Source organism: Orycteropus afer, unplaced genomic scaffold (genome assembly GCF_000298275.1).
Source record: "Orycteropus afer afer isolate SDZICR_OR568_19922 unplaced genomic scaffold, OryAfe1.0 scaffold00234, whole genome shotgun sequence".
Taxonomy (NCBI): Eukaryota; Metazoa; Chordata; class Mammalia; order Tubulidentata; family Orycteropodidae; genus Orycteropus; species Orycteropus afer.
The window spans coordinates 2,673,447-2,686,048 of NW_006921821.1; the positions used below are offsets into that span (position 1 = coordinate 2,673,447).

Genomic DNA, 12,602 nt, shown 5'->3' on the forward strand with positions numbered 1-12,602 from the left:
ATATAATATATATTCTGTTCTACCATCTAACTTACTACTAATAAAAACTTCAATGCCAGGACTATCCAGACTGCTTCTGCTATAGGTAGGTCTTTCCATCCATTGTTAAGTCCGTCTTTGGAAGACTGGTTTCCTTAGGGCCACATTTTGAGCGATGGCTACCTGAACCAAAGAGACTAACTCAGCAAAACTCATTTAACAATATTATTAGTTATCATCAGGTCAGCCCCAACTCATAGCAACCCTATGAACAATGGAACAAAGATGCTACTTGGTCACACGCCAACCCCATAATCAGCTGCAGATCAGACCATTTGATCCATACAGTTTCATTAGATGATGATCTGAAGTGGATCACCAGGCCTTTCTTCTTAGTGTGTCTTAGTCTGCAAGCTCTGCTGAAATCTATTTACCATCATACAACACGCAAGCCTCCTCTGACAGGGGGCTGGTAGTTGTACGTGAATTTGTTGGCCAAGAATCAAACCTGGATCTCTTCATGAAATGCAAAAATTACACCTGACCCACCAATTTATCAATATACTCTGTTAATAATACTTAACTTTCACCAAGGGGATGTCTGTTAGATCATAACTTACACTTTTAATTTGGAGGCCAAAGATAGGACTGTGTCATAGTCAGACTCTCCTATTTGCCTCCATCCTTAATAAAGACATGTTGTACAGAAAGAAAGTTACCACTTCTTTACAATATTTTGATCCTCAATGCAACATTCTCAAAGTCTGACAGCACTCATTACTGGCACAGTGAGATAAAGGGATGATAAGGTAAACATAAAACAAAGCATTTACACATCTCTAAAACTGTACTTTGGGAGGGGCTTCCCTTGGGTGGGAAAAAAGCCTTACTTGGTTGAGGAAAGATTACCAAAGAAAGAATCAGGCAAAAATCGTAAAATAAATCCATGCCTCAAATGGAAACCAGATGAAGACATCAAAACTTATTAAGCTTAAACACATTTATTTATAAGCAAATTATCCTTTTCAAATGAAAGATAAATGACCTGAATTGTCAACAGTAACTCACCCTTCAGGGTGAGTAAGAAAAGGGGACTGTGAATTCTTGGCAGATCAGTTTCTGCCAAGAACATGAAAGCTGAAATTTCTGCTAACAGTGTGCATATGTTTTTTCAATAAACATTAAAGGCCTACATAATCTTTGCAAAGTTTTAAGAGGTCTGGTTTGTTCCTGCCTAGTGCTATATACATCTTAGAACTGTTTTGGGTTGTGAAGCAGTTTAAGGTTTACGATATAAGCTTTGGATTTTAGTACATTTGTATTCAAACATCAATATTTCAGCCCCTATTGGCTCTAAATACATGCAAAAGTTCCTTAGCCCAACTGTTAGTGTGACTTTATTTATTATTATTATTATTTGTAAAATAGGAATTTAGGGAAAAAAAATAGGGTTGATAATGAAGATTAAACAGAGGATACAGACAAGGCATTTTGTGTGTCTCATACTTAAAATACCCTTGGTAATAATGTTCACTGTTATATAAAATAATGGATTTAGCACCTAAAACTGGAAACAATCCCAAGAAAAAGGCTTCTACAGCCAGAAAAGTTGAGATCTCAGTCTGAGCTATATGCTCTGAACCATGCCAAATAACTTTAATTGTAACACTAGGCACAGCATCTTTAGAAAGGAGAACTTCAATCTCTCATATTCAAAAATTCTCCCTTCTCCCCAAATCCTCTTGTTTAATGAACCCATTTGTCTCCTGGATACCCTTTCAAAATGCTATGCCAGCTTTCTTCTAAAATCTGCAGGAGTTCTGAAAACTAAATACCTTCCATGAATACCAAATGGGTCTTTTAGTACAACTGTCCTATTTTCTCATCTCTTCCATATTCCATTGTTTTTTTACTAAGAAAATAGTCTTAAAAAAGAATAGAGGTATGAGAGTATTAATTGATCTAAAATCAGTCTTTGATGCCAAAGCCAGAAATTCTCATTGACCAAGTCATTTTGTAGATGTTTCATTACTATTGATTCTTCAAAGGCTGTATCAAAATACTAGCAACAAAATCAGAGAACGGTAATTTGCAAGATCAAAGTGCAAACTGAAGTGGAACAGAAGAGGACTGTGTCCTAACCACCTTTTATCTGACATTTTAATGTAATGGCATGGGCTGAAATGAACTGGATGCCTGCCCAACTGGCAGAATAAGCAGTCAACATTTCTATTTGTGCAACATATCATCCCAAACAAGTCATTTGGCAAGAAGCCTACTGTTACCAGGAAGAACGATCCTGTGCTACCATTCTAACATGAAAAATAATATATTTACAGATTTTGTATTTTAAAATGGACATCACCAAACTATTCCATCTAAAAATCAATCGATTTATCTGCTTAAGTTTGCAAATTACAGCGAACACTATGTGGAATTTACATTAACTCTACCCAAATAATTTGATCTTTGTCCTCGGTTCCTGAGAGGAGATCTCTACAAACATCCTGGAATTTAAGTGTCTTTGATAAGGACTCCAGATTATGCTTAATAGGTTAGGTGAGTGATGAAGTGATTCTGGGGTGGGAGTCAGCCAGGTTTGAGAGTCCCACCAGGTAATACCTTCTGATTACCTCATGATCACCCCATGATATCGACTGACCTAAGGCGAAAGGGGCCAGAGTTCGCATTGTGTGAGGAGACCATCAATAAAAGCTCTTGACACAGAAACTCCATGAGCTTCCAGGTTGGTGAAAACATCTGTTCTCAGGACAGTAATACACCCTCCTTGAGGCAAGGAAACTCCACATTTGGAGCCCTCCCAGACCTTATCCTTTGAGTCTCTTCTTTATGCTGACCCCGATTTTTACCCCTTATAACAAAGTTGTAATCATAAGGAGAGCACTTACCACGTATTCTGCGAGTTGTAGTAGGGAATTATTGAACCTGAGAGAATAGTGGAAGCTAGTAGGTCAAGAGTGAAGGGAGCTACTGAACTTACGTCTGGTTCCTGAGGGGACAGAGGGATTATCTGAATTTGTAGCTGGCAGGTCAGAAGTGAGGGTGTCATGTGACATCTCAAACTTGAGACTAACATTTGAGAAGTGTTGAGCAGACTTGAAAGTCTTAAAGGATGGTGACCTTCTAACTTATGAGATCTGATCTAGCTCGTCCAGGGGGCTAGGGTCAGAGAAAGAAGTACTGCCTGGGCAGCTGATGTTGGAATTGAACAGAGAAGAAAAAAATGGGGATTTGATTTATGTTGATTATTTTTTATTCTAGTGAGCTTATCGGAACATAGTGCCTAATAACAATAATAATAATAAATGATAGCAAGTGTTTATTGATCCCTTAGTATATGTTAAGAACAATTCTAAGTTCTTTATGTATATTAATTCATTTAATCCCTATATTTACCCTGTGATAAAGTATTATTACTATTATTATCATCCTCATCCCACAAACGAGGCTATAGGACCAAAGAGTCAAGTAACTTCCAGTAAAGGAAAAAAGTTTACTCTGAACATATTCCAGGCAAAAATTACTTTGTTATGCTTTAAAGTAAAGAATGGACCATTATTCAAGTGAAAAAAAAAAAAAAAGATTCAACCTTCTTCAGAGAAAACCTAAGTCTGTTGGCATGCACAAGTAACTTTTTGTAAATAAACTGACTGCATCTTTTTCATAAAGAATGATATTCATTTGGAGAAAAATCCCACTTTAGTTCCTATATATTTAAAAGAAAATGTTAATGTTGACTCCTAAGTATCTCTCAATCAAAGCATAGGATTTTGTCTTTGTTCAACAAAACATAATTCAGAAAACAATTATAATTTTTTGTTATTTTTAAATTATTTAAATTAAAGTGTTTAATGGTCTTCATAAAAATCTATATTTGGAAATAGGCACACATTGTATGGATAGGCAATAAATTAATGAATGAAAAATGAATTTTGGGTAATTTTTTTTTAATTGTGATAGAATACATATATTTTTTAAAAAGTTGCTATTTCAACCACTCTTCAGTGTACCATTTAGTGACATTAATCACATTCACCATGCTGTAAACCATCACCACTATCTATTTACAAAAATTTCTTATCATCCCAAACAGGATCCAATACTCCTTAAGTAGTAACTCCCCATTCCTCCTGGTAAACAGTGATACACTTTTGTGTCTATCTGTTTCCTGTTCTGGCTATTTCATGTAATTAGAATCATACAATATTTATCCTTCTGAGTCTGACTTTTTCTACTGAGCATAATGTTTTTAAGAGTTATCCAGGTCATAGCATGGATCAGACCTTCATACCCTTTATGGTTGAACAATATTCCACTGTATGTATGAACTACATTTTGTTTATCCACTCATCTGTTGATGGACAGGTGGACTGTTTCTACATTTTGGCTACTATGAATAGTGCTGCAATGAGCATTGGTATACACTTATCTGTTTAAGTCTATGCTGTCAAATCTTCTGAGGATATACCTAAGAGTGGAATTAATGAGTCATATGGTAATTCTATACTTAATTTTTGTGAGGATCCACCCACCAAATATTTTCTACAGTGGCTGCACAATTTCACATTCCCAATGAATGAGAGTTACAATTTTGCCACATTGTCTCCAACACTTGTTTTTTGATAATAATCATCCTAATAAGAATTAAGAGGCATCTCATTGTTTGATTTGTACTTCTCTAATGACATTGCTCATCTTCTCATGTTTTTGTTGGCCATCTGTATATCTTTGGAGAAATGTCTATTTGATTATTTCACCCATTTTTTGAGTTGTTTGCCTTTTTGTTGTTGAGTTATAGAAATTCTTTATGTATTCTAGATATTAAATCCCTATCAGTTTTATGATCCCCAAATATTTCTTCCATCCTCTAGGTTGTCTCTTCATTTTCTTTGTAAAGTTCTTTGATACACAAAAGTGCTTAATTTTAATGAAGTCCAATTTGTCTATTTTACATCTTTTGTTGCTTGAACTTAGGATGCCCTTTTGGGAACTTAACAATTCTTAAATGCTGAAAGAAACTCCTAACTTATTTTGAATGGTCAAACTAGTAACAGAATAGTTTTGGATTTTGTATTCACTTTACCTATTATCAGAAAGAAGGTGGGGCAATATACCTCCATAGTGATACTGTCTCCGAAACCCAAGGAGGGTCGCTATGAGTCAGATCCAACTCAGTGGCAGTGAGTTTTTAGTTTTTTACCTAATATAAAGCACATGAGTTTATAAGGAATTCTTCATCTTTTTCATTATATTATTTTGTTTTTAAAGTGGAAGCAAAACCATGGGTCATGATTCTTTTTAATATTTTAGATTTTAGAATGCAAGTCATCATATACACAAACTTTGTATTTACTATCCCACATGGCAATATGTAATAAGAATTACACACCATGGCCAAGTGGGATTTATCTGAGGAATGCCAGATTGGTTTAACATCCAAAAGTCAGTAATGTCATGTATTACATCACTAAAATAAAGGACAAAAACTACTTTGATTATCTGATAGATACAAAAGGCATTTTTTTAAATGAATAAAGTACTCAATAAACTAAGTATTAAAAGGGAACTTCTTTTATGATAAAGAGTATCTACGAAAAACCCACAGCTAACATCACTCTTAATGGTGAAATACTGCTCCTTCTGATATTAGGAAGAAGACAATGGTGCTCATTCGTCCAACTTCTATTCCACATTTAGTAGAGATTCTTGATATGGCAGTTAGGGAAGAAAATAAATGAAAGACATCCATTGGAAAAGCCTATGTACAACTATCTCTACTCACAGATGAAATGTTCTTGCACAGAGAAAATCCTAAAAATCCACAAGAACAATTAAAGCTAATAAATGAGTTCAGCAAGGTCTCAGGAGATGAGATCAATGTATAAAAAACAACTGTATTTCTATACACTGCCAATGAACAATCTGAAAATAATTTCATTTATAACAGCATAAAAATATTTAAGAATAAATTTAACAAAAAGAAAAACTTGTACAAGCATCATTGTATTTTAAAATATCTAAATAAAATTTCAGTATACCTAATATGGTTAAAATCACTATAATTCCCAAAGCAAATAAATAAATAAACAAATAAACTTGAAGGATTCCTACGTCCCAATTTAAAACTTGCTACTAAATTACAGTAATCAAAAAAGACAATGTGGATCAATGGAATAGAATTGAGACTCCAGAAGTAAATCCTTCCATTTATGCTGCAAATGATGCCATCAAGTGAGTAAAAGGACAACCTACAGAATGGGAGAAAATACTTTCAAAAGGACTCATATCCAGATATATAAAAAACTCTTACAACGCAATTAAAAAAGACAACCCAAATTAAAAAATGGGCAAAGGACTTCAACAGGCATTTACCCAAAGAAGATATACAAAAGGTCAACATACTTAAGTAGACATTTCTTTAAAGAAGATATACAAACACAGTTGACTTTAGTAAACTCTGCAGTATCTCAAACAGTTAACGTACTTTAAAACAAAAAAAAACTCACGCCCATCAAGTTGATTCCAACTCATAAGGACTCCCATTGGGTTTCTGAGGCTGTAAATCTTTACAGAAGTAGATATCCCCATCTTCCTTCCATAGAGTGGCTGGTGGGTTTGAATTGCTAATCTTCTGGTTAGCAGTTAAATGCCTTATCCACTACACCATTAAAAAAATGAAACTCACTGCCCTCCAGCCAATTCTAATTCATAGTGACCTCTGCTTGGGTTTCCCAGGTGATATTTCTACAGAAGTAGATTGCCCCATCTTCCTTCTGAGAGGTGGCTGGTGGGTCTGAACCATCAGCCTTCTGGTTAGCAGACAAATGCCATAGGTACTATGCCACCACAGCTCCAGTAATTCCAAGGGAAATGAAATATCCACAAAAAACTTAAAAATGAATGTTCATAAAAACATTATTTATCATAAACCTAACCTAGAAACTACTCAAATTGGTCTATCAAACAATGAATGATGGGTAAATAAAATTTGGTATGTCCATGTAATGAAGTATCACTTGACAATAAAAAAAGAATGAAGTATTAACACATGAAACAGCATCAGTGAACCTTGAGAACATTATACTAACTGAAAGAAGCCAGTTATAAAATACTACATTATTGTATGACTGAATTTAAATGAAACGTGGACAATCAAATCTACAAAGAGAGAAAACAGATTAGTTGTTGTCTAGGACTGAAGGCAGAAGGAAGGCAGACTGACTGCTATTAGGTATGGAGTTTCTCTTTAGGGTGATGAAAATGTTTTAAAATTGACTGTGGTGATGGATGTACAACTCTTTTTTTTATTAAGTTGTAACACCCACTCCTCACTTATCACATGATTAGGTTCCAAAGACTAGGTCATTTTGTGAAAATTGGTATTATGCAAAAATAGAGGATGATCACATCATTACATAACTGCCAAATTACACCCCTGTAATCATGGTCCAGTCAAATTGACACATAATGTGAACCATCACAGCCAGCATTATTCTTGACTCACACATCAGCATACCGCCAGATATATGTCATTAATGTGCAAAATAGCTGGATAGTAAATTTTTCATTAATGCTATTAGTAAGAAATGTCAGATAACAAGATAGTAGAAAGTGAGAAGTAGGCATATACTAAAAACCATTGTATTGTAAACTTTAAATGGTTGAATTGTATAGTATGTGAATGGTATCTCAATAAAGCTGTTTAAAATGCTATATGGCTATAGGTACTAAAACATATACCAGAAGAACAAGATAATAATAAAGTTCTCCATATACAAAGAGTTCATGCCTATTTACAAACAGGAGACAAAATTATGAAGCTGATAAAAAGCTTCTTCAGTTTCTCCTACCAGGATTATCAAATCAAATTCAAAATATATTTTAGTGTGCATACCAAATGCAAGAATTACCCATGTTTATTAGAAGTTGTCTTAAGCCAGAAAGCTGCTGATTCTGCACAGCATTCTCTACATTTCAAGCTGATCCTGCATCTTATTGTCACTATATTAAAATCAATTTTATGAGCAAACGTATACAAGTAACAGAACAGCTACTTTTAAAAAATTGTAATGCCAACTCATCAACCCATATGAATCCAAAGAGGAGCCTTTACTATGAAGTAGAAGTTCAGCCATTTTGCATCCATTTGGAAAGCACAGTTTGGGATATGAAATACTTAATGCTCCTTTATGATTTAAAGTTAATGAACAGCCAAATTAGAAATGATTGGTTATTTATTTAGAAGCGATGACAGAAAATCTCTTAAAATATTACTTGTAAAGCTTTCAATTTCAAGGCCACTGTTGCTGTTGTTGTTATGTGCCATCATGTTGGACCCGACTCATAGCAACCCCTCCTTGGGTTGCCAAGGCAGTATCACTATAGAAGTAGATTGCCCCATCTTCCTTCTGAGGAGTGGCTGGTGGGTTTGAACCTCCAGTCTTCTGGTTAGCAGTCAAGTGCCTTAGGCACTATGCTACCAGAGCATAGCCTTCTTCAAATCCTGTATTTGCATGTTTTCTGCATAAACTTAAGAGATGAGGAAAAATAACTACAGAAGGGCTATCATCAAAACCATTTAAAGCTTACAGTTCAAAACACTGTTTTACCATACATCACCTTAGTAAACAGTCTGTTTTGCAATTCTGTCTCCTACCAGCAGTTTGCAAAGCCAATTACAAACTAGCACCTGCATTCTCTGAAGGAGAGACCATATACACTGTTTCTGTGGCCCTAGCAGGCTAGGCTCTTAAAGAAGCAACAACACTGCAGGAGGAACATTTCAGAATGCACAGAGAGAAGGACAAGCATCAAGTGTTTACTGAACAGAAAGGCTTTAATTCTATGGATCAAGTGTTTATGTAGACCGACATGCAGAATTAGAGGGAAGAACCCAAGATAAAGAACACGGAAGACCTGGTGAATCTCTTGGCTCCGTAACAGACCAGCTGTGCAAACTTGGCCACCACCATCTCATCTATATTAAGTGCAGCAACAGTAGCTGCCTGGCAGTGACGTTTGCTCTAATAAACTAGAGAGCTAGCATGTGTCAGCACAGTGCTTGGCATAGAATAAGAAAAACCAGTTGCTGTCCAGTTCATTCTGATTCATGGTGACCCCATGTGCACCAGAGTAGGGCTTCCAAGGTGCCTCTGGGTAGACTCAAACAGCCAACCTTTCAGTTAATAGCCAAGTGCTTAACTGTTTGTGCCAGTGAGGGACTTCCAGCATAGAGTAGACACACACTGCTTTTACTTTTTACTTTTTACCTCTCAGTAAGAGGTGGATCAAAAGACAGCACGTGTATGCACATCAGAAGATCCTGTGGCACCTTCCTAAGCCCAAAGCTATTACTGCAAGGATCTGGCCACATTCCAACTCAGGTAATTATATTCTGGTTCCTAAATTTGCCCTGCTATTTGAATTACATATAGCATTGTACTCTTTCCTGCCTTTTCCAAATTAAAAAAGAAAAAGAGGAGGGAATCTTTTTTAAATCAGCACTTTTGCTGACACAGAAAGGCAAATGTGACAGGCTACAAAATTAACGTCTGCCTTAGTAATGAAGATGACTGCTGTACTCTAACTTAGATGTTGTGGCAGCTCCAAAGTGCCAAATAAAGATATCAGAGACAGCAAAACCCCTTTGGATGGAATCAGACAACTGCATTTTAATACCCTCATCAGAAAATAATCACGCAGGTCTTTTCTGTAACTACTACAGAGGATAATCTAATGATCTATTCAAATCCATGCAATACACGCTGAGACATTCCTGCAAGTGTTTATATTTCAACCATCATTGTACTTACAACCATTCTCTCATTACTTTGGATAAGAACTATCAGCAGAGATCCAGGAATGTATGAACTAGTTTCTATTTAATGCCAGGGACCTAAAAATAAAGCAAACTATCAGATGGTCAAAAATTTAAAGCCTGACTACATCAATTTTGGGCAAGGATAGAGGGAAAATAAAACTTCCATATGTTGCTGGTGGGAAAATAAACTGGTTCAGACACTTTTCATAGCAATTTGGCAGCATCTAGTAAAAACCAAAAATGTGTCCACCTGATACTCCAGCAAGTCAGCTTCTAAGAATATACCCTATAGAGAGTTGTACATATTATACCAAGAGCTCCATAGAGGGTTGTTTACTACAACAATGTTTTTAACAGTAAAAAACTGGGAAAGATCTAATGCTCACAGAACAATAGAAAAATAAAATTGAGTATATATGTATGACAGAATACTACAGATCTACCTTAAAAATGTAAAACTATGCGAAAAAAGTGTGGGAAAAATACAGAATAAATGTACACTTGGGCACCATTATAAAAGTCAAATAGTACTTTCTTGCTTTTAATCTTGCTTTTAAGTGATTATGGGATACACAACATATATACACTGACACACACAGACACTCACAAACACAGACATTTGTAGTGTTCTGATTGTTCTGCTCAACATCCTATTCTGGGGCTGAGAAAATCCCTGCTCTATGTTTCTTGATAAAAGTCTGGCTGGGCCCAGCTCCTATGACAGACATGAGAAAGAACTTGCTTTTTCAGATCACCTCTACCACTAGGAGGAGAATGAGCACATGATTTCACTTGCCCAACCTGGCAATCCCACTCAGGGGTTTGAATGTGGACAGCTGACAGTGCGAAAGGCACAGAGACAGGGAAGAATGTTTTCTTGTGCTGGTCACAAGAGCTACTTCCCCAGGGTAGGAGCACAAGGTCTACTGTAGTCCTGGCTGAAGAACCTCATCCTCTGGGTTCTACTCAGTAACTGTGCCTAGATCAGCCACCTTCCCAGAAATTCTATTTACCATCCAATTTCTTTTCAACAAACCCCTTCTCTGTTTAAATCAGCTAGAGTCCATTTCTGCTGCAAACTTTAAATCTTATAGGTGGAGAGGTCATGACTGTAGTAGGCCTTAAGGAATGGTGAGGTTGAAGGGCAGGTTTAGAGAAAAGTTCAGATGCCAATATGGCAAACTGTTTATGGTTGTTTACAATAAATGTTTTAAAAACTATACATGTTTATTATCCATTTTAGCTTTTTCAAGCACTTATTTTTAAAAGAGGAAAATAACAGGTCATTTCTAGGATTTTAGGTGGTTTAGTAAGTAACTTATTGTCAACAATCCCACGTCTGTTTGGACCTATATTGTTTGAAACTACATGATGAGAATTAAGAAACCATACCAGAATTTACACTTAGAAACACAGTGCATAGATTCTCAATATTTAACCTTGTATTATTATTCAAAAGGAACCCTGATGGTGCAGTAGTTAAGCACTCAGCTGCAAACCAAAAGATCAACAGTTCACACTCACCAGCTGCTCCATGGGAGAAAGGTGTAGTGGTTTCCTTCCATAAATACAGCCTTGGAAACCCTATGGGGAAGTTTTACTTTGTTCCATAGGGTCTCCATAAGTTGGAATCTGCTTAACAGAAATGGGTTACTACTATTCAAAGTGAAAAGAAAAAAGATTATGCAACAAGTAAGTAGGTCTTTTGCAAGGACATTCAAGCACACCAAAGCATTCCTTTATTCCTCATTCCTGATTTTCATTTGAAGAGATACTTAAGTACTTATAAACTATGACATTTACACGAACACAAATTTTATTGGACTCCTGGCTGGACAAACCAATACCTAGAGATTTATCAGGGAACTTCCTTAGCATGATTAATTTTCTCCTACGTTTTAGGACCTTCTGTTAACCTATAATCTGAATCACTCTCAAAGATGTAACCAGACAGTAAACACTTCTAGGAAAATTGAGGCTACTTACTACATGGATGTCCTAACACCTTTACTTCATCAATAACAAGGTAGCCTTGATGTCCAGATGTGATTACTTCAAAAATCACCTGAAAAATTAAGAAAGATGTATGTTATTCACTTATTTGGGTCATACTTTTACCAAATATATACTATATATAAGACTTGTAACTTCACCCAACTATATTTTAAACAAACTGAGCCCCTAATGTCTACCAGTCAACGTTGCAGCTTCCAGGACTGCAAAAGATCAGTAAGACCTGATGCCAATCTTTAGGGTGGTATGTGGGTAAAACCCTGCCTCAAGGACATATCTGAGAAAGGGGAAATATCACAGTTAGGAGCAGGGACTGGAAAGATTTAGAGTCATTTATCAGGAGCTGAAGGTACAGTGGGGAACAAAGCCTCAAAGTCTCTGAGACTAAATGACTTAAATTTTAGAGAGAAGACAAACATGAATCAAGTAATCACACAAAAATAATAATCTAACACTTATTTATATATATTATAAAATCAGAGGGTGGGGTAATTACAGATGAGAAAAAAGAAAGTGAAACTACACTCCCAGGGACCATAGGCTGTGGGGAGGGCAATGACCTGCAGAGAACAATGAACAGGCAGAGAAAGCTGGTGATGGTGAGTAACCAACCTGGAGGGAGGCAGGGAGGACAGATAGGGTCTTTGAGGCTCCACATCCAAGAGTTTCAGACAATGGAAATGATACCCCCCATCCCTGGCCCAGAAACATAGTGAAGCTTATGAGAGGTACTACACATGAGGTAAAAGTATAAAGAAGTCATTATATA

General features: G+C 36.1%; 1 protein-coding gene across 1 annotated transcript in view; it reads right to left on the reverse strand.

Annotated features, from left to right (window-relative positions):
* Positions 1-12,602, reverse strand: part of PTPRM (protein tyrosine phosphatase receptor type M) — a 1,084,438-nt gene that overhangs the window by 852,242 nt on the left and 219,594 nt on the right. Inside the window, exon 4 of the mRNA XM_042782070.1 lies at positions 11,807-11,885. Coding sequence (XP_042638004.1) covers positions 11,807-11,885 — 79 coding nt within the window. The remainder of the gene's footprint in view (positions 1-11,806; positions 11,886-12,602) is intronic.